The 27790-nt window shown below is 35.0% G+C and overlaps 1 protein-coding gene across 2 annotated transcripts; it reads right to left on the bottom strand.

The window, feature by feature from the left end:
• Window positions 1-12034: 12034 nt before the first annotated feature.
• LOC125861917 (protein BLISTER-like) lies at window positions 12035-27140 on the bottom strand. 2 transcript variants are annotated; one of them, XM_049541832.1, is made up of 13 exons: window positions 26791-27140; window positions 19763-20510; window positions 19073-19596; window positions 17659-17778; window positions 17311-17376; window positions 16029-16139; window positions 15172-15248; window positions 14657-14724; window positions 14402-14515; window positions 14121-14299; window positions 13912-13980; window positions 13219-13374; window positions 12036-12465 (listed from the first exon to the last, which is right to left on the bottom strand). In XM_049541832.1, exons 1-13 carry the CDS (start codon window positions 26845-26847, stop codon window positions 12385-12387), a joined length of 2370 nt encoding a protein of 789 aa, XP_049397789.1. In that variant the 5' UTR covers window positions 26848-27140; the 3' UTR covers window positions 12036-12384. The 2 variants fall into 2 exon arrangements, with proteins under 2 accessions (XP_049397790.1, XP_049397789.1); XM_049541833.1 differs by lacking the exon at window positions 17311-17376 and having other exon boundaries at window positions 12035-12465.
• Window positions 27141-27790: the final 650 nt, after the last annotated feature.

The following is a 27790-nucleotide window of genomic DNA, read 5'->3' as shown; positions in this document are numbered from 1 at the left end:
TATGCATAAAAGTTAAGATAATCTTACAAATTTGTTTTATGATCCCTGAACTTGAAAAAAAGTAGTGTTTGCTCCTCGAAAATTACAAGTTTCATTACTTAGATGTCACGAATTAACTCACAAAATTTAAGTTCAAACAGTATTCATTACATGGATTTTTAAAAATTTACCGACTAATACATACGAAAAATCAAGAAAGTCGCGTGATTCCTATAAATTGGTTAGTAAATGCGAAAATATGCCTTAAAAATGGTGGGACTATACGCAATGTTTCCCCAACTTATTACAAAGGTCTTCATAAAGTTTTTTCAGAAAAAAATTTTGGGTGCTCCAAGGCGCCAGATCTATGGGCTAATCTAATACACACGAAAAACAAGAAAGTTGCGTTATTCCTAAAAAATAGTTCGTAATGCAAAAATATCCCTTAAAAGATGGTCGGACTATATGCAATGCTTCCCCAACTCATTATAGAGGTCCTCATAATTTTTTTTCAGAATTTTCTTTGTGTACTCCAAGGTGCCACATCCATGGGCAAACACAAAAAATCAAGAAAGATGTGTAATTTCTAAAAGTTGGTTCGTAAATGCGAAAATATGTCTTAAAAATGGTGGGACTATACACAATGCTTCCTCAACTAATTATGGAGGTCCTCATAAAGTTTTTTTTAGAATTTTTTTTGGGTGCTCCAAGGCGTCATATCAATGGACTAATACACACGAAAAAGTAAGAAAGTTACATAATTCCTAAAAATTGACTAGTAAATGTGAAATATGCCTTAAAAATAGTGGAACTATATGCAATGTTTCACCACCACATTACAAAGGTTCTCAGAAATTTTTTTCAGAAAATCTTTTTGGGTGCTCTAAGGCGCCAGATCCATGAGCTAATATTAACACACGAAAACCAAGAAATCCGCGTAATTCCTAAATGTTGGCTCATAAATGCGAAAATATGCCTTAAAAATGGTGGGACTATACACAATGCTTGCCTAACTCATTACGGAGGTCCTCATAAAATTTTTTCAGAATTTTTTTGAGTGCTCCAAGGCACCAGATCTATGGGCCAATACACACACAAAAAAAAACAAGAAAGTTGGGTAATTCCTAAAAGTTTGCTTGTAAATGCAAAAATATGTTATTAAAAAATGGTGGGACTATACACAATACTTTCCCAACTCATTACGGAGGTTCTCATAAAGGTTTTTCAGCAAGAAAAAAATTGAGTGCACCAAGACGCCAGATCCATGGGCTAATACACACGAAAAACCAAGAAAATCGCATAATTCCTATAAGTTGGCTCGTAAAAGAAAATATGTCTTAATAGTGGTGGGACTATAAGCAATGCTTCTCCAACTCATTTTGGAGGTCCGCAAAAAGTTCTTTCAGAAATAATTTTTGGGTGCTCCAAGGCGTCATCCATGGGCTAATACACGAAAAAACAAGATAGTCGTGTAACTCCTAAAAGTTGGCTCGTAAATACGAAAAGATGCATTAAAAATGATGTGACTATACACAATGGTTACCTAAGTCATTACGGAGGTCCTTATAAAGTTTTTTTAGAAATTTTTTTGGGGTGCTCCAAGGCACCAGATCAATGTGCTAATACACACGAAAAATCAAGAAAGTCGCGTAATTTCTAAAAACTAACTCGTAAATGTGAAAATATGCCTTAAATATATGGCAGGACTATACACAATGATTCCCCAACTCATTACAGAGGTCGTCATAAGATTTTTTAGAAAATTATTTTTGGTGCTTCAAGGCGCCAGATTCATGGGATAATACACACAAAAAATCAAGAAAGTCCCGTAATTCCTAAGAGTTGACTCGTAAATACGAAAATATGTGTTAAAAATGATGGGACTATACGCAATGCTTCCTTAACTCATTACAGAATTCCTCATAAAAAATTTCACAAAATATTTTTAGGTGCTCCAAGCCGCCAGATCCATGGGCTAATACACACGAAATTATTTTTGGGTACTCCTAAGTGCCAGATCCATGGGCTAATACTCAATAAAAACTTAGAAAGTCAGCTATTCTTTCAAAGTCGGCTCATAACTGTGAAAATATAACTTTAAAAATTGTGGGACTATACGCTATGTTTCCCCAACTCATTTTAAAGGTCCTCATAAAGTTTTTTCTTTAAAAAAATTTGGTGCACGAAGGCATCAGATCCATGAGCTAATACACACGAAAAACCAAGAAAGTTGGATCGTAAATGCGAAAATATGACTTAAGAATGGTGAAACTATACACAATGCTACCCCAACTCATTAAGGAAATCCTCTTAAAGTTTTTTTTTTAAAAAAAATTGGGTGCTCCCATGCACCAGATCTATGAGCTAATACACAAAAAAACCAAGAAAGTCGACTAAATCCTAAAGGTTGGCTAGTAAATGTGAAAATATGCCTTAAAATGGTGGGACTATACGCAATGTTTCTCCAACTCATTACGAAGGTCCGCATAAAGTGCTTTCAAAAAAAAATTCAGGGGCTCCTAGGCGCCAAATACATATGGCTAATACACACAAGAAATAAAAAAAAGTCGACTAATTTCTAATAGATGTCTCGTAAATGCGAAAATCAATCTTAAAATATTATGGAACTATATGCAATGCTTCTCCAACTCATTACTGAGATCTTCATAAAGTTTTTTCTAAATATTTATTTGGGTGCTCCAAGGTGTCAAATCTATGGGCTAATATACACAAAAAACTAAGAAAGTCGACTAATTCCTAAAAGTTGGCTGGTAAATGTGAAAATATGTCTTAAAAATGGTAGGACTATACACAATTCTTCTCTAACTTATTACGGAGTTCCTCATAAAGTTTTTTCAGAAATTTTTTTTGGGTACTCCAGGTGCCGAATCAATGAGCTAATACACATAAAAAACTAAAAAAGTCTAATAGTTCCTAAAAGTTTGCTCGTAAATATAAAAATATGCCTTAAAAATAGTGGGACTATATGCAATGCTTCCCCAATTCATTACAGAAGTCCTCATAAAGTTTTTTCAGAAATTTTTTTAGAGCGCTCCAAGGCACCAGATCCATGGGCTAATACACACGAACAAACCACCATTTTCACAGTCCGCATTTAGGGGAAATTTATAGGAATTAGGCAATTTTTTCTATTTTTTTGCCTGTTAGCCCATGAATGTTTTGGTGATATCGCTTCCAAATGATTTATTTGCAAAATCTTTATGAAGCCCTCGATAGGGACATGGGGGAGAAGTACGTACAATATCACCATTTTAATAGTTCATTTTGGGTATTTAGGAGCCAATTTAAAAGAATTAAACAATTTTCTTAATTTTTCGTGTGTGTTAGTTAGCCTATGAATATTTTGATAATACGACTTCCAACAATTTCTTTGTGAAATCTTTATGGAACCCTCCGTAAGGAATTGAGGGAGCAGTACGTATAGTCTCACCATTTTCAGAGTCCATTTTGGTCATTTAGGGGTCAATTTACAGGAATTATGTGATTTTCTCAATTTTGTGTGTTAACCCATAAATATTATGGTGATATGACTTCTAGACAATTTCTTTGCGAAACCTTTATGGAACCATCCTTTGGGAGTTGGAGAGAAGTACGTACAGTCTCACCATTTTCAAAGTCCATTTTGGACAGGGGCAATTTAAAAGAATTAAGCAATTTTCTCAATTTTTATCGTGTATGTTAACCAATAAATATTTTGGTGATATGACTTTCAAACAATTTCTTTGTGAAACGTTTACGGAACCCTCCATATGGAGTTAGGGAGATGTACGTAAACTATCACCCTATTTAGAGTCCATTTTGGGTATTTAGGGGCCAATTTACTGGAAAAACAATCTTTCTCAATTTCTCGTGTGTATTAGCCTAGGAATATTTAGTGATACAGCTTCTAGATGATTTCTTTGTGAAATATTTATGGAAGCATCCGTAGGGAGTTGAGAGAGCAGTACGTACAATCTGACCATTTCCAGAATTCATTTTGGGCATTTAGGGGCAAATTTACAGGATTAAAGCAATTTTCTCAGTTTTTTATGTGTGTTAGCTCATGAATATTTTGATGGTATGACTTCAGAAAGATTTTCTTGTGAAACCTTTATGGAAATCACCGTAGGGAGTTGGGGGAATAATACGTACAATCTCACCATTGCCTGAGTCCATTTAGGGCATTATGAGGTAATTTACAAGAATTAGACGTTTTGCTTAGTTTTTTCTGGGTGTTAGCCCATGAATATTTTGGTGATATGGCTTCCAGAGAATTTATTTATGGAACCTTCACGAAAACCTCTGTAGAGAGTTTGGGGAGAAGTACATAAAGTATCACCATTTTTAGAGTCTATTTTGGGTATTTAGGGCCAGTTTACATGAATTAGGCAGTTTTCTCAATTTTTCGTGTGTTAGCCTATAAATATTTTGGTGATACGACTTCTAGACGATTTCTTAATGAAACCTTCATGGAACCCTCTGTAGGGAGTTGGGGGACCAATTTGATTGTCTCACCATTTTCGGAGTGCATTTTGGGCATTTAGGGGGCAATTTACAAGAATTAGACGATTTTCTTAATTTTTCGTGTGTGTTAACCCGTTAATATTTTAGTGATATTGCTTCTTATGGAGCCCTCCGTATGGAGTTGGAGGAGAAGTATGTACAATCTCACTATTTTTTAGAATCTATTTTGGGCATTAAGGGAGTAATTTATAGGAATTAGGCGATTTTCTCTTTTTTTTTTGTGTGTGTTAGCCCATGAATATTTTGGTGATATGGCTTGTGGATGATTTCTTTGCGTAACATTTACGGAAACCTCTGTAGAGAGTTAGGGGAACAGTATATACAGTTTCACTGTTTTCAAAGTCCATTTTGTACATTTAGGGGGTAATTACAAAAATTAGTCAATTTTCTCAATTTTTTGTGTTTTAGTCCATAAATATTTTGGTGATATGACTTTCGAATGATTTTTTGCGAAATCTTTATGGAACCCTCCTTAGGGAGTTGGGGGAGCAGTATGTAAAGTCTCACTATTTTCAGAGTCCATTTTGGACATTTAAAGGCCAATTCACAGGAATTAGATGATTTTCTCATTTTTTTTCGTGTAGGTAAGCCTTTGAATATTTTGGTGATCCGTCTTCCAGACAATTTCTTTGTGAAACCTTTTTGGAACCATCTGTAGCGAGTTGGGGGAGCTGAACGTACAGTTTCACCATTTTTAAAGTTCATTTGGGCATTTAGGGGGCAATTTACAAGAATTAAGCAATTTTCTCAGATTTTTATGTGTGTTAGCCCATGATATTTTAGTGATTTGGCTTTTGAACGATTTCTTTGTAAATCCTTTATGTGATCCTCCGTAGGGAGTTAGGGGAACAATACATACAATCTCACAATTTTCAGAGTCCATTTTGGGAATTTAGGGGGTAATTTATAGGAATTAGGTGATTTTCTTAGATTTTATTTTTTGTTAGCTCATGAATATTTTGGTTATATGGCTTCTAGATGATTTCTTAATGAAACTTTTACAGAACCCTTTGTAGGGAGTTTGAGGGGTAGTACGTACAGTCTCACTATTTTTCAAAGTATACTAGGCATTTATGGGGCAATTTACAGGAATTAGGTAATTTTCTCAATTTTTCGAGTGTGCTAGCTCATGAATATTTTGGTAATATGGCTTTCGAACGATTTATTTATGCAACTTTATGAAACCCTCCGTAGGGAGTTGGGGGAGCTGAACGTTCAGTCTCACCATTTTCAGAGTGCATTTTGGGCATTTAGGGGCAATTCAAAAGAATTAGATAGTTTTCTTAATTTTTGTGTGTGTTAGCCCATGAATATTTTTGTGATATGACTTCCAAACGATTTCTTTTTGAAACTTTTATGGAATCCTCTGTAAAGAGTTGGGGGAGCAGTACGTACAATCTCACCATTTTTATAGCCCATTTTGGGTATTTAGGAGGCAATTTATAGAAATTAGGTGATTTTCTCTTCTTCTTTTTTTGTGTGTTACCCGATGAATATTTTGGTGATATGACTTCCAGAAGATTTCTTCGCAAAACTCTTACGAAAACTCCTATAGGGAGTTAGGGGAGAAGTATACACTGTATTTGTATTTTTAAATTTCATTTTGGGTATTTAGGAGCCAATTTATAGGAATTAAGCAGTTTTTAAATTTTTTATGTGTGTTAGCCTATGAATATTTTTGTGATACGGCTCCCAGACGATTTCTTTGTGAAACCTTTATGGGACCCTCTGCAAGGAGTTAGGAGAGCAATACGTACATTCTTAACATTTTCAGAGTCCATTTTAGGCATTTTTTGGCAATTTTTCTCAGTTTTTTGTGTATTAGCCTACTAATATTTTGGTGATATGGCTTCAAGATGATTTCTTTTCGAAACCTTTACGGAATCCTTCGTAGGAAGTTGGAGGAGAAGTACGTATAATATCACCATTTTTAGAGTCCATTTTGGTCATTTAGAGGCCAATTTATAGGAATTAGACAATTTTCTCAATTTTTCGTGTGTGTTAGCCCATGAATATTTTAGTGATATGGATTTCGGACGGTTTCTTTGCAAAAATTTTCGGAACCATCCGTAGGTAGTTAGTGGAGCAGTATGTACAATCTCACAATTTTAGAGTCTATTTTGGGAATTTAGGGGAAATTTAGAGGAATTAAACGATTTTCTCAGTTTTTGTGTGTGTTGGTTCATGATTATTTAGGTGATATGGTTTCCGGAAAATTTCTTAGTGAAACCTTTATGGAACCCTCAGTAGGGAGTTGGGGGAGAGGTATGTACACTCTCACAATTTTTGGAGTCCATTTATGGAATTTGTGGGCCAATTTACAAAAATTAGGCAATTTTCTAAGTTTTTTGTGTGTGTTAGCCCATGAATATTTTGGTGTATGGTTTCCCGATGATTTATTTGAGTATCCTTTATGGAATCCTCTGTAGGGAGTTAGGGGAGCACTTTGTACATTATCACTATTTTCGGAATCCATTTTGGGTATATAGGACACCATTTTGCAGGTCTTAGGTGATTTTCTTCAATTTTTCGTGTGTAACCCATGAAACTTTTATTGATATGGCTTCCGAATGATTTCTTTGTGAAATTTTTATGGAACCATTCGTAGGAATTGTACGGTCTCATCATTTTCAGAGTCCATTTTGTGCATTTAGGGGACAATTTACAAGAATTAGGTGATTTTCTTAGTTTCTTGTGTGTGTTAGACCATGAATATTTTGGTCATATGGCTTCCGGACGATTTCTTTGAGAAATATTTACGAAACTCTTCGTAGGGAGTTGGGGGAGAAGTAAGTACAGTATCACCATTTTTATAATCCATTTTGGATATTTATGGGCCAATTTGTAGGTTTTAGACAATTTTTTCAATTTTTATGTGTGTGTGTTAGCCTATGAATATGTTGATGACACATCTTCCAAATGATTTCTTTGTAAAATCTTTATGGAACCCTCCATAGGAAGTTGGGGAAGCAATACGTCTAGTCTCACCATTTTCAGAGTCCATTTTAGGCATTAAGGGGCCATTTTAATGGAACTAGGTGATTTTCTTAGCTTTTTGTGTGTGTTAGCCCATGAATATTTTGGTGATATGTCTTCCAGATGATTTATTTGTGAAACCTTTGTGCAATCCTCCGTAAGGAGTTGGGGGAGCAGTACATATAGTCTCACCAATTTTATAGTTCATTTTGGGTATTTAGGGGCCAATTTGCAGGAATTTGATGATTTTCTCAATTTTTCGTGTGTGTTAGCCCATGAATATTTTGATGAAACATCTTCCAAACGATTTTTTTGTGAAATATTTATGGAACCCTCTGTAGGGAGTTAGGAAAGTAGTACGTACAATATCACCATTTTCAGAGTCCATTATGGGTATTTAAGGGCTAATTTAAAGGAATCAAGCGATTTTCTCAGTTTTTTGTGTGTGTTAGCCAGTGAATATTTTGGTGATATGACTTTCAGACAATTTCTTTTTGAAACCTTTATGGAACCATCCGTATGGAGTTGGGGGAGCAATACGTATTGAGTCCATTTTGGCGTTTAGTGGACAATTTATATAAATTGGGCGATTTTCTCAATTTTTTTGTGGTTTAGCCCATGAATATTAATTTTTTGTGTGTGTGTTAGCCCATTAATATTTTAATGATATGGCTTCCGGATGATATATTTGCGAAACCTTTATGAAATCCTTCGTAGGGAGTTGAAGGAGAATTAAGTACGTACACTATTACCATTTTTAGAGTTCATTTTGGGTCTTTAGGGGCCAATTTATAGGAATTAGGTAATTTTCTCAATTTTTATTTGTCTTAGCCCATGAATATTTTGGTGATATGACTTCCAGATGATTTCTTTGCGAAACCTTTATGGAACACTCCTTATGGAGTTGGGGGAATAATATGTATAGTTTCACCATTTTCGGAGTCTATTTTGGGTATTTAGGAGCCAATTTACAGGAATTAGACGATTTCTCAGTTTTTCGTTAACCTATGAATATTTTGGTGATATGACTTCTGGACGATTTTTTGAAAACTTTTATGGAACTCTCCGTAAGGATTTGGGGAGCAGTACGTACAGTCTCACCATTTTCGGAGTCCATTTTGGGTATAAAGGGGGAAATTTATAGAAATTAGGCGATTTTCCGTGTGTGTTAGCTCATAAATATTTTGTTGATATAGCTTTCGAATGATTTCTTTGTGTAACATTTATGGAACCCTCCGTAGGGAGTTGGAGGAGCAGTACATACAGTGTCACCATTATTAGATTCCATTTTGAGCATTTAGCAGGCAATTTATAGAAATTAGGTGTGTTAGTCCATGAATATTTTGGTGATATGACTTCAGAACGATTTCTTTACAAAACCTTTACGGAACCCTTAGTAGGCAGTTGTCGGAGAAGTACGTACAATGTCACCATTTTTATAGTGGGCCAATACACACGAAAATACAAAAAAAGTCATGTAATTCTTAAATGTTGGCTCGTAAATGTGAAAATATGCTTTAAAATGGTGGGAATATTCGCTATGCTTCCCTAACACATTACGGAGGTCCTCATAAAGATTTTTTATAACAAACTTTAGGTGCTCCAAGGTGCCAGATTTATAAACTAATACACACGAAAAATAAAAAAAATTCAAAATATATGTTTCATGGCCCATTAACTCCAAAAACAAAGTGACATCTACCTACCCCTAAAAACCATGAGTATCATTTATTAGGTTGTCTAAAATGGACATACAAAATTTAAGCTCAAACCGAGTTGGACACCAATATTTCAGAAAATTCATGAACTAATACACGCGAAAAGTCAAGATAATCATGTATTCCTATTTTATGACCCAACTCCAAAAAAAAGCAATATCTACCCTTGAAAAACTACTAGGTCGTCACAAATGGACCCACAAATTTAAGCTCAAACAGAATCAATCACACATATTTTGAAAAAAATCATATACATTACACACAAAAACTTGAGATAATCCAAAATTATTATTTTTTATCCATTAAACTTCAAAAAAATAATGTTTGTCCCTAAAAACTATGAGTATCATTTGCTTGGTAATCATGAATAGACCCACAAAATTTTAGCTCAAACAGGATCGATTACACATTTTAAAAAATTTATAAGATAATACACACAAAAAATGAGATAATCCATAAATCCTATTGTGTGACCCATAAAGTTTTAAAATAGCGACGTCTGCCCCGAGGAAACCACAAGCATTGTCTAGTAGGTTATCAGAAAAAGACCCACAAAGTTTGAGTTTAAACGGAGTCGATCACATATATTTTGATAAATTTATGAACTAATACACACGAGAAGTCAAGCTAATCAAGAATTTTTGTTTCATGACCCATAAAGTCCAAAAAAAATAATGCATGCCCCTGGGAAATTATGAGTATCCTTTACTAGGTTAGGTCGTCATATATAGATCCATAAAATTTGAGCTCAAACAAAGTCGGTTACACATATTTCAAAAAATTCATGGCAAATACACACAAAAAAATGAGATAATTTTGGATTCCTATTTCGTGACCTATGAACTTCAAAAAAAAGTTATAATTACCCCTAAAGAATTATGAGTATCATTTACTAGGTCATCACGAATGGACACACAGAAACTGGGTTCAAATAAAATTTGTCACACATCTATATTACCTCAAAATATGAACTCTTAACTTGAATGTTAAATTACTAAATATCTCTAACTTAGGTTATGATTTTTTCAATCAGTTGTGACTTTTTCGATAAGTGGTAACTATTTTCAAAGAGCTGTGATTTTTCGTTGAGTTGTAACTTTTTCAATAAGCTATGACTTTTCCAAAGAGTTATAACAAATGTTGCTAAAAGTTAATATTCGTGGCAACTAAAACCGCATCTAAATTATATAACAATTGCCGCTAAAAGATAGTATTAGTGGCAACTAAAACAGCCGCTAAATCATTAAACTATTGCCGCTAAATGATAGAATTAATGGTAGCTAGAGCTGTCCCTAAAAGATAGTAGTAATGACAGCTAAAACCGCCACTAAACCATATAAGAACTGCCCCTAAAAAAGTATTAGTGGCAACTAAACCCGCCAAAATATATAGTCTCCACGAAAAAAAAAATTAGTGGCAACAAAAGCCGCCACAAATCATATAAGTGTTGCCGCTAAAAGTGCGTATTAGTGGCAACAAAAATCGCCACAATTTCCAATTAAAGTCGCCACTAAAGTCTGTTTTAGCGGCAACTAAATCCGCCACTAATACAAATAACAGTTGCCGCTAAAAGATAGTATTAGTGGCAACTAAAGTCGCCACTAAATCATTAAACCAGTGCCTCCTAAAAAGTGCTTTTAGTGGCAACTAAAGTCGCCATTAAATCATTAAACTATTGACGCTAAAAGGTCGTATTAGTGGCAACTTAAGTCGCCACTAAATAATTAAACTATTGCCGCTTAAAAATAGTATTACTAAATCATTAAACCATTGCCGCTAAAAGGTCCTTTTAGTGGCATCTAAAGTCGGCACTAAATCATTAAACTATTGCCACTAAAAGATAATATTAGTGGCAACAAAAATCACCACTAAATTATTAAATTAAAAGGTCGTAATAGTGGCAACTTAAGTCGCCAGTAAATCATTGCCGCTAAAAGGTTCTATTAGTGGCAACTAAAGTCGCCACTAAATCTTTACACTATTGCTGCTAAAAGGTTGTATTAGTGGTAACTAAAGTCGCCACTAAATCATTAAACTATTGCCGCTAAAAGATAATATTAGTGGCAACAAAAATCACCATTAAATAAAATAATAGTTGCCGCTAAAAGGTAGTATTAGTGGCAACTTAAACCGCCACTAAATAATATAATAGTCGCCCCTAAAAGAAAGTATTAGTGGTTACAAAACCGCCGCAATCATATATGAACGCCGCTAAAAGTAAGTATTAGTGGCAACATAAACCGCCACTAATTCATAAAAGAGTCGCCGCTAAAAGTAAGTGTTACTGGCAACAAAAACCGCCACTAATTCCTACAACAGTCGCCGCTAAAAGTTTGTTTACAGGCAACTAAATCCGCCACTAAATAAAATAACAATTGCAGCTAAAAGATAGTATTAGTGGCAAATAAAACCCCCACTAATTCATATAAAAGTCGCCATTAAAATCTAGTATTTTGAAAAGTTATGAACTAATACATACAAAAAGACTAATCAAGAAACCAAACTTTGAGTTTACATTAAATATTTAATTCTAAGCCTAATTATTATTATATATTAATGTCATAACTTTACTATTGAGCTAAGTCTAAGGATCTATCAAAACCAAACTCTCTACCCTAATGTAGCATAAGATTTGTATACATCTTATCCTTCCTAGGTTCCATTAAAAATTTAAATTTAAATGTTCAAAAACTATACTAAAAATACTATAAGTTGCAATCTTTCTAATATTAATATGACAAAAAATTACAACTTAAAATGTTGATTAAAATCCATACAATTTGACTCTCGACAAACAAAAAGGTGACGAGTAGGTATTAGGCCTAAAAACAAAATTAACAAATACATTAGTACTAAGACAACACCGAAAGTAATTAAAAAGACATTATTTCTCGAAGTAAATGATACATTTGATCCTTTTCCTCTTTTCTCCCACTATTAATTCACAAGTAAAACTATATCTTCTAAATATTTAATATAATATTTAACCAAACTTCATCTTGTTGCCAAATCTGTGAAGTAATCAATCATTTCTTCTAAATACTTCTTTGAAGCAATTTGCTTCTTCTGGGAAATGAATTGGGACTATGAATCACTAATAGAACATGAAAACCATCTCCATCTGGCTACCAAAAATACAAGGCGCGGAGGAGAAAAGGAGCTTATATGATGTACAAAACTCGTTGAACTAAATAAGCTTGCTGGTTCTCCGCTTTGATGGTCCTCCAGGGAATAGCTTTATTATCCATCCCAAGACCCGTTCCACCACCTGATGCAAAAGAAGAAAGTATACTCAAAGAGAAAGCATCGACTATCAAGTTTAATTAGAAGAAGCTGAGGAAGCGAAAGAGTGAGAACAGTTAGACACCAAGAGGACGAACACCTCACAACCATATGACATGCTGTGTTATGCTGTTATTCCAAGATCTCTAAATGACACAAAACTACAGAAGGTTAGAGTTTGTTGGAGAAAAGAGTGTTTGACTGGCTCTCAAAAAAGAAAAAAAAGCAACAGTCCTTTTGGTAGGCTTTTTTAAGGCGATGCTGCGTCATAGCCATTGCTGTGACTAGCTAAGCTATGTAAGAACCTCTACCATTTGTGGGTGTTTGATAACTGGTATTTATATTTTACGGTGTTTCTACATCACTGACAGATCTGTTAAGCTACAGCAGTAGCTTAGAGTAAAAGAAAGAATTTCAAACTTAGTTATCTCTTAGCCTATAAAAGAACTAAAGCAGCTTACTCTTGAAGAATGACTTAAAAGTTAAATAACGAATCTGAGGGCGCAAGCAGCAACAGGATTGGCATTCCATGCCAACTGAAACTTTAATTCAAAATACAAAGTGAAAATATAAGTAAAATTGTTAAAAGTTAATAGACAAAAGGAGCAAAGAAGATAACTTTAAGAGGATGGAGTTTTATAAGCATATGGAACAGTTATATTTACACGTCATATTACAGTACAAGAAAGGTTCACAAAACACCTTTATAGAATGAAAGTTTCAAGGTAGGTAATTTTACCTCATCACCTTCATCAGCATATGTGGTGCTGTCCTGCACAGATAAAGCATCTGGTAGCCTTGTTTGGTTATTACCAGTTGCCATGCTTTGAGCAGTCAAAAGCTCCAATCTTTGTGTTTGAGCTTCAAGCTTTCGGGTTAAGTCCTTGTTTAACTCCTATTCTCCACAAGGAACAAAAACAAAAATCCATCAAACAAGTGTAGAGAGAGAATATTATTAGTATCCAAGCAGTGAACTTTTAATTGCACTTCCCAACACAAAGCACTACATGAAGATTAATAGATGTTGAAAGAACATGTGCAAGCATACTTACAAAAGGGAGACTTGATCAAAAAAATTTACATTTGCAATAAAACATTGGTGGTTTATGTTTTTTTTTNGTGTAGAGAGAGAATATTATTAGTATCCAAGCAGTGAACTTTTAATTGCACTTCCCAACACAAAGCACTACATGAAGATTAATAGATGTTGAAAGAACATGCAAAAGCATACTTACAAAAGGGAGACTTGATCAAAAAAAATTTACATATGCAATAAAACATTGGTGGTTTATGTTAGAAGCAACAGAAAGGAAAAAAGATGAAAAAGAATCCTTAAGGTGAAAATAATTTGACTCACATATTAGATCCTAAAGAGAAATTTTTTTTGGATGATAATACTAACAAGTGACAAGGATAGCTTCCCTCATATTACCTGCAATTCAGAGCACTGAGATGATTCCAGTGACAAGGCTTTCATCAACTCTTCTTTCTCCAAGGTTAACTATAAGCATCCAAGTTGGAAGAAAATTATTCAATTCTTTTGAATGGTAAAAATGCCTTGAAATATATAAAACAGCTAAGCAGACAGGTAGTCGAGGGTGCAAAAATGATCAGTCTCAAGGATTTTATGCGAGAAGCTACCTCAGAAATCAATGTATTGATGCTTTGAATCATCCTTATCTGATCTGGAGGAACGGCCGTCGATAAACTTTCAAGACTGAGCTGGTCATTCTCAGATAGATATGAAAAGGTGGGGCCCTCAGTACTGCGAACTCCCAAGTTAGGGCCATCCATGGTAGTATTTATGATTTTTTCTTCACCTGAATCAATACAACACCACATAATTGAAATCTACAAAAATGTTAAAATATACATAAAGAGGCATCCTGAAGATGTAATCTGTGAAATCTGAAACCACATACAGAGATCCTCTGTTGAAGTTGATACATCTTTTTTACTAGGCATACTCCTGCTAACATCAAGTGACTTGCCACTATCAGAAGTTTTTCGTAGTTTCGCCTGCAAGAGCTTCTTTTCTGTTGAGAGAAAGAAAACAAAGATGTCGTTACATGTACAAGAAACTGGTGGAAAGAAATAGCAACTCTATATCACTCTAAACCAATTACAAGCAAAATCACTCGAATAAAAAAAAGGTTCTTTAACTACCAGCATCTTACCTTCTTTTAGAGAATCAATTGTTGACAGCAGATCCTGGCGTTCCTTTCCAAGGCTAGCCATTTTCTTTCTGCAGCGATTAAGAGAGAGTCGTATGACATCAACACCACATTTTATGCAATTTACAAGAGTCAATGAGTAAGGCAAAACGATTCAATTCTGACTTCTAAAATTTATAGCAATCTTCGCTAACCTTTCTTGCTAATATACATTTTGACAAGTAGATGGAAGTAACCAATATGCGTTACAACAACTACTAAAGTTTCCTCCATTGCAAGCACCAGGAAAGGCACAGAAAGTTTTTGGCAGCACTTTATATGAAAGTGAATGGTGTTACAAAAAGGTAGACATGAATATCTGATACGTGGGATATCTAGTTTCCCTTAGCTTTTATCCCAATGGATAAAGGAGAGATGGGAGGGAATGAACAATAAAAGCGAAAGATGACTATGACCAGATCAGAGTTAGGAGGGAAAACTATGGCCTAGAAGTGTTCACAGGCAAGTTTTGAGCATACTTGAAAGAAGATATTTCAGCTTGTGATTTCTCTAATTCCCTCTCCAGTTTAAGCTCATTAGATCTCAGACGAAGTGCCTGCAAGATTAGTTTGACAAAGTTATTATCTCAAAGTGGAGGAAATTATCATCTATCAGAAAAACAAATGGCCGCACTTAATAATCAATTTTGAAGAAAAGAAATCTAGAAAAGGTACAGTTTCAAAAAGGTGAGTAGACCGTTCCGAAATTCTAATATCAACAGGAAATATAATCAACGAAGGAACATGAAAGAACTATATGCACTGATCCAAAGGAAAAATTAAAATGACAACAAAGATTGGATCTAAACCATTAGAACAAGGACAAAAGATCAGACTCCACATACCACCTCAGTATTACATGGCAAACATTGATCTAAACAGTATTACATGTGACAGACATTGAAAAGATACCTCAGTGAGGACTTAGTGAAGGCTACCATATGGGTTCTAATATACCCTCACTCTAAACTTTAAAAGTGATTATAGCAAGATACTCCGCATTAGATGTGTCGGCTAATCAATATAACAGACTTTGCTGGACACACACAAAGCTAAGTTTGCTTCAAGTTCAACAAACATGAAATATCAATAAAAACTAAACATTATCAACGATTAGATTTTCGATATGATAGTTCTAGTGTAATACAATTTATCTTTTGAAACAAGGGTATGTTCCTCTTCCAAAGTATAAGAAAACCGAATATGTCTAACTTAACTATCTCTTTAATCAAATAGGATAACTTAGCAGATGTAAATGATGTTGAAATTCATTTTAAATTCTCAATAAGGGCTTTGTGAAGGATTTGGCAATACAAGGCAATGCCACTATTGGTTACCTTTTCTTCCAAACCAATCACTTCAGAAGCCAATAGCTTAGCACGTTCATCTGCAGCATTACATTCAAATTGTACGCTTGCATATTCCATTTTCACAGCTTCAAGTTCGACCTGCTTACATTAGATGCAATGACAAAGAAAATTACATACCTCAAAGATTATGGTAAGAATCAAGTCCATTATGATGAACAGAACTCAACAGGCTATGTTAGTACAAAGATAGCTTGACAGACATCTGAACTAATCTCAACATGAGAAACCAGTTCATTCCACAATACCGATTCCAAAAGTGTTCTCCAACATAAGCGTCACAGGTGTATCCTTGAATATAGAGTTAAGATGAATGAACACATTCTTCAACATGCATTAGCATAGCAGATACGGTTCAAATGGTATCTATTTATGAAATTTGTATCTGGAAAACCATTAAACACCACATAGAGAATTTGTTGCACCTTTTTTGATAACCGAGAAATCCGTCTGTGACCCGCCCTTTGGACCAATCACACCCTTCTAAACTCAGTGGATAATGGGCCCGCCCCTCTACCCTTCTCCACTTAAATACCGGGCTTCGCTTTGCATGGTGTGGGGCTTGAACCTGCGACCTAAGCCACAAATCCTCCACCTTTTGCCACTTGAGCTAGGCCTTGGCTGACCAAATTACAGACAAAACAAAGGTACTTCATGAAGCCTCCTCAAAACTGAAGAAAGGGGGTGACCAAGAACTAAGGTTTTAATGTTGGAAATTTATTTTTATTAAATAAAAATATAAACCACCAATGTGACGTATTTAGACAAGAAAGATCATTGGATGCTTCAACATAGAGACTGGTCACCCCTCTTTCTTCTCCAAGTCAATCAAATAATTATTTGTGACTAGGCATTTCTTCTGTTTCTAAACAGCAGAAATAAATGTGATTGTTTGGATTTTCCATTCTTTATTTTTATAATTGAGTAATGTATGAAATGCCTTACCAAATATTTCTGCTGTTTAGAAACAAAAGAACAAAATTGCACGTAACTTTCCGCGACATCCTTGTTGTGCTACAACTTTTTAAATGTCATATCAACAATAGTAAAGAAAATAGGTCATTTCATTTCTTTGTCAATCAACTTGAAAATGTATCCAGATAAAATCAGTGGAAGACACTAACACCCACTACCACTAATTGACAATTTTAGCTATGTTGTGCAATGTAACTTAAGGTGTACATGCAAAAAGGAATACAGATCAGGGAATATAACAATAATTGGGAGTAAGCAAGTGAGTTTTGTTACAAACCAGTTGTGCTTTAATTTCCTCCTGCAGTTCTTCTATGTCGGTCTTTAATTGGCTAACAAAACTGCCCTGGAAAAGAAAATTAAGCAACTGATTGGAGCAAGAAACTCATTTCTTCAAATAGATAACAAAATATTCCGAGAATGTTAGACATGCATACTATACTTGGTACAACAAATGTTAGCTGGTGTTACATGAGCAAACCCTTAGGGAAAAGATGTGGCTAGTGTACTACATATTTGAAGGCTGTAACATGCTTCATAGTAAATAATTTATTCAACTTCCTACAAGTTAAATGTGTGTTCTTTGAGTGCGGGAATATATATTTTATATATGAACAGAAAAGTGTACCTGTTGATTATAACTCTCTGTCAGGGCTGAATTTTCAGCAGCTAGAGACTCTGCTAGAACTCGCGAAGCCTCAAGAGCACGTTGTGAAGAAAACTTCTCTTGTGTTAAATCTTCAATATGCTGTCAAAAATGTAAAAGTACACATCATGCAAGTATTTGACAATTTAAGACCTGCTGTGAAATGCTACATCCCTGAGAGTCATGCAATCATGCATGACCTCTATCATCCTCATCCATTGTCCCTCATTGTAAATGCAAGAGACAATTCTTAATCTTGCCAGTTTCTCTGACCAGGCACCTGAAGAGTGCTCTTGTACTGACACATTCAACAGGCGAAATAACTATCAGATGGAAAGTGTTTTCTAACTATAAAGAAAAGATCTTTTTTAAGATGAAAGAACAAGAAATGTAATTGGCAGGTGTTCACTTCACATCAGAGCCTGTTTATTAAGATATTTCATGTGTTAGATTATTTTACTTTGTTAAGCTTAATCTCTATACAGTCACAGACCTTTCCAGGTTCATGTACAATAATATAGAAAATAAACAAACCTGACTAATGCACACCTCAAGATTAGCGGCATTATTCTAGCTTACTAACATTTTTCGCATCGCATTCAACTTTATTGAGCCACAATCCACTATATTTAAAAATTAACTCTAGTCTACACATTTCAATGTGAAACACTCAAAATCGTGCCTTCAATTCTCAGAATCTGTATCATTTATAGAAAATTTGGTAGCTCAACTTCTGCAGTTCTCTCCAAGGTGCTTCAAATAACTGGTAACCAGATGGCTTTATTATTGGTGCAATGTACTGACTACTAAGAATAATTTTTTCAAATTATATTATTTTGTTGCAGTTAGTGTTCAGAATGCTTTGTTATGTTTTCAATCCTGTTTGTTCTTTTCCTGGACTGTTTTCCCTTGAGTCGAGGGTCTATCAGAAACAACCTCTCTACCTCTGTGATTGGGGTAAGGCCTGCATACACTCTACCCTCTCCATACCCCACTTTGCGGGACTACACTGGGTATGTTCTGGTAGTTTTTAAATTATAATGCCTTTGCTGACACGAAATTACAACTCCCCCTAAACTTCAAAATTAAAGAGGAAAAAAGAGAAAACAAGGGGGAAAAGAGCATGAAAGAAAGTCAAGAAGGATTCATAACATCCCAGCCGAACAGAGAAAACTTGCTTCATAAAGGGACAATTGATCGAGACAATTTAAAATGACTAAGCCAAACAAAACGAAAAGGTTTTCCATTCTAATACTGATTTCTATCCTGAAGCAGCAGAGTGCTTTTCATATATTAACCATCAAATAGCAGTATTTTCAAATTAAATTTTGACTTTGAAGACATCCTGACCTAAACTTATCACTTTCTAAAGCAAGGGAAATAAATGTAGAGAAACCTGTTCTAAAGCAGCAAAGTCTGCATTCTGTTTTTGTGCAAAAGACTGATAACGGTTGTCCATGTTCCCCATGTCTTTCTCAGCATGATGATTCAACTGATCAGACCCATTTGCAGAAAAAGTTGAAGAATTCATCATGTTCCTGGAGTTGGACGATTCCAAAGTGTCCATGGGATGAACCTTTGGATCAAATCTGTCTGCAGAAACTGATTCAGTTGGAGAAGAGGATACCACAGGAACTTTTGAAATGTTGATTGAATCAAGGAAAGACGGACGAGATTTCCTCCCAACAGTGGCTGTAGACAATTTTGAATTACTAGAAGAACTTCTTGCTTCAGAACTGATGCCCTCATATTTAGAATCAGATTCCCAAGAAGAAGAATTATTATTCATGTAAAAACCAGAGTTGTTGAACTGGCCATACCCAATATCAGAAACTATAGAACTATTAGCTTCAACAGTACCATCTCTTTGCCCATCTTCCAAAGAAAACTTTGTACTGCTGGTTGTGGGGAGCATATGATCTATAAAAAAGAAAAAAAAAGGGAAATAGCTGTCAGATTATGCAACCCCAATTGATTAACTGGATAGATGAATAACAGGTAGGCAATGAGGTTCTCTAGGTAAAGAGAAAGCACAATAAAGGATTAAAAAAAGTAAAAACGAAATTCAAAATTACCATAAAGTTACCTTCATATGATGAGGAAGTTAACCCACTAGCCCAACGATCCATAAAACCTGGTTTTTCTTGCAGATGAGGACCACGGGAGTTTTCAGGTGAAACATTAGCAGGAAAAGCATGAGAAGTACTAGTGTTCATTACAGAAAGATCCTTTGTTTTATTTTCCTCTAGTTCGCTTTTAGCTACACCATCATGACTAAACAAACCGGAAAATTTACTGTAACTGGGGAATGATGACAGAAAATTAGGTGTAGAATGACTAGTATTAAATCCAAATCCAACACTTCCTAAGGCTCCATCATTCTCCGTCTTCTCAGGGGGATTATAACTATCACCGAATTGTTCAGATAACTTAGGTTTCTCATCACCCTTAAGCACTTTATCTCTAACATGAGATGACATAGAGATGGAAGAAGTAAAACCATGATTGTTTCCACTAACAGTAGAAGTAGCGCTAGCATCATTATCATTGTTGTGTAAACTATGAGTAGAACTAGCATTAGCATCATAGGAAGAAGCGAAACCACTCTTCTGTGCAAGATCAGGATTCTTGAAATCATGCGTAACATCTACTCGAGATAACTCTGAAACAGCTCCACCAACGGCATCAGATGTACCAGCTCCACGAGAGTCAGTGATTCTTGTGTGTTCACTGTCCAAAGGTTGGTTATCAAAGCCTCCACCCGAACCATGAGGTTGATTATTGGAAGTTGACTTTTTTGCCTTCTCTGCTTTCTTTTTGCGGAACTCTTCTAGCTGCAAACGATACGAGATAAAGAATTATAAGATCAAAGAAAAGTTAAAGCAAAACTAATAAAAGGAAAAGATTCTATATTTAGAATTCAGGCAACCAGTTGCAGATTAACAACATTGATAGGACGACGAGGAGGACAACGGTGCCGAAAAGGTTTTGACTGTTAAAAGAGAACTAGGTCATGGCTTTGCTCCAACTCATGATGATTAGCAATTTATCTACCATTATGAAAAAGAGAAGGCATGAAGCATGAAACAAAAAAAAAACAATTGTATGATCCAAGAATTAGCCTTCAGGAGTGGCGGCAACTATCTTGATTGATCAATGAAAATGAATGTGGTTTTTTTACCGCACTGGATCTACGAGAGAAGTTAATAGATGGATAAACTTCTTCTTTTATAACAATAGATGAATAGGCTTCTTTGGAATCATGGAATATGATTTGGAGAATGACTGGAGTTCGCGTGTCTGGCAAGCTAGAGATCACCACTCACCAGAGCATAGAACGAGAATTTCTTTTCTTGCAACCATGGAAAACATCAACTGTTCAAGTCTTATTATCTCCAACTTAGGCACTTACTCAATACAAGGCTAAAGCCCTATATGTAATGCCCAATACAAAGTTCGTGATGCATATCTTGTTTCATTCATCTTTTTGGTGTGACTCATATGAAATAGGTATAACTGTATAAGTATCTTCTAAATAAATGTGTTTGTTGCGTGTAGATCTTTTAGGAGACATGTTCCGATCCTGATGAAAGAATGTACAGGAGTTCAATAATGACCGTTCTTTAGAGACAGCATTTTACAAGTATACACGCCATTAATTAACTAATACTATAATGGAGGACATGCTATAAATAAGCTAATACTCCAACCGGATATTCATTAATTAACTAACAACTATCACACATTGTAATGACCCTAAAGGTCATTTTTGGAAATTTTCATAAAATGACCGTTTTACCCCTCCCAATAGTTTCCCCGAGTTCTAATTGTTGTATTTTCGAAGTTGGTTTGGAGGAAAATTGATGAAAAGTTGAGTTTTTGGAAGGTTGAGTTTTTAAGAGTTAAAGTTTGGTTAAAAGTGCTATTTCGAGTCATTTGGAGTTTCGAGACTCGAATCGGATTTCCGTCGATTCTAGCAGTTTTAAAATGTCGAAACGGGTCTATGAGAATTGACGGAGTCGAATTTGGAGTTAAAACGAAGATTTGAGGTCCTAAGTTGCTAAAATTGTGAAATTTTGATCAAGAGTTGACTTTGGTCAACAAACGAGGTTCCGGTGGTCGAAATGGAATTCCGAGTGCACCGTTGGATTCAGGGGGTGATTCTCAGTCTAGAATGAGTCTTGGTTGAATTTTTAGAGGCCCCGAGTGCGTTTCGAGTTTTTGAGCCTAAAGTTAGTTTCTTGACGCCTTATCGGATACCGGGTCAAGGAGACCTCGAATTCAAATTCTGACGATTTCATTGAGTCCAAAATGTCATTTTTAAGCCAGTAGCATATTTGGTTTGTGTTCGGGAAGTGCCAAATGAGTTTTGGGTGAGCTTTTAAGCTTCTTGAATGCTTTGACACTATTTCAGCAAATTGTGACAACTAAAGGGTTCATTATTAGTTCTAAAGATCGAAAAATTATTTCGAAGGTTCTGAAATTTCGAGCATGAATTATAGGACTTATCTGCAAATTTTGGTGCATTTTCGCTAACCCGAGATTGGACTTTTATCGCAAATAAGAAATAATTGTTTACCGAGTAGAAATGATATTTGACTGGGCAAACGAGCATGAAATTGAGCTCCGATTGAACGAGCAGGTCCGTATCATTATTTAAGACATTTACAAAAAAGAATCAGGTCATTTCACTATCGTATGAGGAAATTACGGCCTTTTTAGTGAAAGATTAACTGCTGTTTTTCTGGTGCATAACAGCCATGTACTGTTATAAAAATCTCAGACTGTGTTCATTTGGTATTTTGAGCATATCAGGAGTTCTAGAGATCGGAATGGAGTGATTCTTGCGGGTTTCTTCTTAAATTAATATGAGGGTTAGTATTCAATCTTCAATTCGACATTTTCTCATAATTCTTTATCTGGTTTATTTTTCCTATCCATAAACCTCTTGGGAAAATACTATGATGTGGTCGTGATATGGTTGTGATTGAGACAGGTGATGTGTAATACTATGATGTGGTCGTGATATGGTTGTGATTGAGACAGATGATGTGTAATACGATGATGTGATCGTGATATGATTGTGATTGATGACATGTGCATATTCATTATTCATCCCATGTGTGAACTATCTGTTGCATGAGTTCTGAGACACTGATATGAAGATGGATGGATATGAGACACAGTTGAGACTAGCTCCGGCTAGAAATATATGAGATGGACTAGCTTCGGCTAGCGATTTGGATGCCGATGGGATCTGGTTCCGGCGGTGATACATGGTCCATGTGTGGCCCCCATGGGTTCTGATTTGAGTATTCAGCGCGGACTGATTACGTCAACAGATGTGTATCGTAGGACAGCATGCATCACGACTACATGACATCATTATTGCATTTTGCATCGCATTTGCCTTATCTTTGTCTGTGATGTGTGGATTGTATCGGTTTACCCTTCTTATGTGAAATTTGATCTACTTGCTCTTATTTGTTGATCCGAGGTTGATGAGGATATACTATTGGTTCTGGCTATTAAGTATGATCTGTTTAGTATAGGTTGGTTGGTTTGCTGCTAGATTGAAGTTTCGGTGGTTCGGTTGGGATTGAAATGAGTTGTTTGTAGCTGCTAGTTTTGCTTAGTTTAGAGTTACTTGCGAGTACCTGTGGTTTTCGGTACTCACCCTTGCTTCTACACAATTGTGTAGGTTGACAGCTCTCTCTCAGATTCGGCTTAGTATTTTCTTTAGCAGATTGAGCTTCGGGACATACTCGAGAGGTAGTGGTTCATTCCAGACGTGCCCTTGAGTTATCTTTACTTTCAGTTTTGTTCTATTCGAGAACTATACTCTGAGACTTGTATATTTTTTTATTCGAATTCTGTATTTAGAGGTTTGTACANTAAATGTGTTTGTTGCGTGTAGATCTTTTAGGAGACATGTTCCGATCCTGATGAAAGAATGTACAGGAGTTTAATAATGACCGTTCTTTAGAGACAGCGTTTTACAAGTATACACGCCATTAATTAACTAATACTATAATGGAGTACATGCTATAAATGAGCTAATACTCCAACCGGATATTCATTAATTAACTAACAAGTATCACATATTGTTTCCGTTGCTAATCAAGGCATAATAATAGGCATATTCTTTCTCCAAATAATAGGCATAAGGGAAAAAAAGAAACTATCCAAGCTAACACTATCCTGCTAATGTTCACCCTATATAAAGGATAATGTGCATGTGATTACAATTTACAAATAAGTTAAGTATTGATAAGATCCCATTGATCTTAATTGAAATCCGGTCCATGAAAAGCTTTATACAACGATCATATGTTGCATATTCGGCTGAACTCAAGCCAAGAGGAAAGCATCCAAAAATCTGAACAGCTCAAGAAGCCACTTGTTCAAGTGTCTCTAGTGTCACTGCATCACCTAGCTTTCTTCATTTCATACTAGTTACCTTTACATATTCTGATATTAGAGGCTCTTTCATTGACATAGAAAATGGTCTACGCAGTGATAATTTTTCCTCGCATCTCACCTAAGTATAACTTTTTATGACTGCTGAAAGCTAGTATTATTCAAACTACTATAAAAGAAAAATGTGCTACAAAATGTGTTCTCAAGCAACAACATCAACTGCTTTCTCGGTGTGACTAAATATGTAGTTGAAACTTGCACCAAAGGTGAAAGGCTCTAAAAAGAGAGTTAGGTCTATTGCATCTTTAAGCGCAAAGTGAAATTGAAGTGTGGGCTTGGTAAAAATAAGGTGCAATGAAAGGGGGAAAATGTATTTATACAGAAATATGTAATTCAAGTAAAAGGTAACAAATTCATTCATAATCTTTTCCTTAACAACTATGTAATACACTTATTTGCCGATTAAATTTGTTGTTTAATACAGCTCCATTCAAGCTAGAATTCATGGCAGTGATGTGCAAGCATCAGTTCCTTGCCTTCACAGCGCAACTTAAGCGAGGTGAAGCACCCTCCCTGAGTTTTTCTGAGCTTCAGGGCGTGCATCTTAAATGAGTCTTTGACAACACTGACTGAAATTTTGCTTAAAATGCGGTGTAGTGGCCCGCAGTTAGATCATTCCACCCTTGATTATAGAAATTACCCACAGGAAAAGCTAAGTTAAAGTCAGATCAGAGCAGCCCATCTCAAAATTTTCCCATCATTGGGACATATCAATAGATACTATTTTTGTTAATCTAAGTATGCACAAAATAAATACTCCCTCCATTCCAATTTGTTTGCCTTACTTTCCTTTTTAGTCAGTTTCAAAAAAGAATGTCTCTTTCCTTTTTTGCCAACTTTTTAATTCCAAGACCACGAGATTAAAGGGAAATTTGGTACATTAACCATATTCGATGTATCTTTAATTTAAGTATAAAAGATTCAAAAGTCTTCTTTACTTTTTAAACTACATACCAAGTCAAAATCAGACGAAATAAATTGAAATGGAGGGAGTATCTATCTAGCAATTCCCTCATACTACAAATCTTCAGCTCACTAATATTATTCAGGATAAACATTCAGTAAGCCAATATCCTCAACAAGCATTCGACTATTTCCACCCGTTTCACAGTAGTACTCGTTCCAGAACAAACATTAAATGATAGTTAGAACATCCTAAATAAAAAAAATGCATTCTTTTCCACCAATCTAGAAATCCAACTAAAAATAAAAGGGCAAACCAGTGCACTAAGCACCTACTATATTCGGGTCCAGGAATGCGCAACTTTCAATTCCTGCATACTACAAATCTTCAGCTCACTAATATTATTCAGAAATCAGAATAAACATTCAGTAAACCAATTTCCTCAACAACCATTCCACTATTTCCACCCGTTTCACCACAGTACTCGCTCTAGAACAAGCACTAAATGATAGAAAAACATAAAACATTGCTCAAATAATGTGTTAGAACATCCTAAATCAAAAAAGATTCATTCTTTTCCACCAATCTAGTAATCCAACTAAAAACAAAAGGACAAACCGATGCACTAAGGTCCTTCTATACACAGGATTCGGAAATGCGCAATTTTACCTAGAATCTAGTAATCCAACTAAAAACAAAAGGATAAACCGATGCACTAAGATCCTTCTATACATGGGATTCGGAAATACACAATTTTACCTAGAATCTAGAAATCCAACTAAAAACAAAAGGACAAACCAATGCAATAAGCTCCTTCTATACGCGGGATTCGGAAATACACAATTTTACCTAGAATCTAGAAATCCAACTAAAAACAAAAGGACAAACCAATGCACTAAGCTCCCGCTATACGCAGAGTCCGGGAATATGCAATTTTACCTAGAATCTAGAAATCCAACTAAAAACAAAAGGACAAACTGATGCACTAAGATCCTTCTATACATGGGATTCAGAAATACACAATTTTACCTAGAATCTAGAAATCCAACTAAAAACAAAAGTACAAACCGATGCACTAAGCTCCTTCTATACGCGGGATTCGTAAATACACAATTTTACCTAGAATCTAAAAATCCAACTAAAAACAAAAGGACAAACCAATGCACTAAGCACCCGCTATACGCAGAGTCCGAAAATATGCAATTTTACCTAGAATCTAGAAATCCAACTAAAAACAAAAGGACAAACCAATGCACTAAGCTCCCGCTATACGCAGAGTTCGGGAATATGCAATTTTACCTAGAATCTAGAAATCCAACTAAAATCAAAAGGACAAACCAATGCACTAAGCTCCCGGTATAGGCAGAGTCCGGAAATATGCAATTTTACTTAGAATCTAGTAATCCAACTGAAACAAAAGGGCAAACCAATGCACTAAGCTCCCGCTATACGAAGAGTCCGAGAATACACAATTTTACCTAGAATCTAATAATCCAACTAAAAACAAAAGGGCACTAAGCTCCCGGTATAGGCAGATTCCGGAAATACGCAATTTTACCTAGAATCTAGTAATCCAACTGAAACAAAAGGACAAACCAATGCACTAAGCTCCTGCTATACGCAGAGTCCAGGAATACACAATTTTACCTAGAATCTAGTAATCCAACTAACTAAATGAATTAAATTCAAAACAACAATCATCATAAATCTTTCTGAAAAAAAAATCATACCTTTTTTCTCCCAGCTTGCAAAAGATCTTGCTTTCGCAGAACCTGAGCCGATGCCATTCGAATCCACAAAAAATATTCTTTTCAAAATTCCCTTAAATCATCATCCGAAACCCTAATAATTATCAGATTTTCAACTAAAATACAGATCAATTAGCAATGTAAGTGAATCTGTAGATCAATTTTGATGGATTAAAAAACTTAATTATCGATTTTGGGTAATTAATAGGAAAAAATTGGAGAATTTTGCAAGATAAAGGACGAAAAAAAACTAAATTTGGATTAAAAGGAATCTAAAAAATGGATTTGGAAAGGGAGAAATTAGAGGGAGAACCGAACGGCTCTCTGTTTTTTTTTTCGGAAATTTGATTTCTTCCTCAAATTTCTTTTTATTTACTAATTTAGTTTTATGATTTTTTAATATATTATTTTCTTAAAAAAAATTAAGTCGATTTTAGAAGTTTGAAAACAGACTCGTAAAAAAAAAAATTGGTCTTTTCTTTCATTTTCGATTCGGAATAATGAGCTTCGTCATATTGAATGTAGCTCTCTATTAACTGTTTTATTACACGCAATAAACTGTAACAAAAAATTTTAAAAATTTGAGGGAGCATTTCCTTTTAAGAAGAACGTTTCTATAATTTTGAAAAGTTGTTACACTATTCAGGAATCAAATTTGCAAATTGGGGATTGCATTCGCAATCCAAGTTGCACAGTCTAGTACTACGAGACTATTTCTCTTCTTTGATTAAGGTAGTTTAAAATTAGTATATATACAAAAATATTAAAAATTTATCCTATATATACAGTGTAATTTTTTACCAAGTAGGTTTGAGTAAATCCCTGGAACCACATAGGTCTGCCTCTAACTCTATCAGCTTATTTGGTAGGTACAAATTCTTTATTTAGGTTTCTTGATTGAACTATAAGAAACAGAAAAGAAGGTAATCAATAGATAATAAAAGATTTACATCCGTCTTTATATAATTGGATATAATTTTAT

Source organism: Solanum stenotomum, chromosome 4, assembly GCF_019186545.1.
Source record: "Solanum stenotomum isolate F172 chromosome 4, ASM1918654v1, whole genome shotgun sequence".
In the NCBI taxonomy this organism is placed as follows: domain Eukaryota; kingdom Viridiplantae; phylum Streptophyta; class Magnoliopsida; order Solanales; family Solanaceae; genus Solanum; species Solanum stenotomum.
This window is presented reverse-complemented; position numbering and strand designations above follow the sequence as displayed.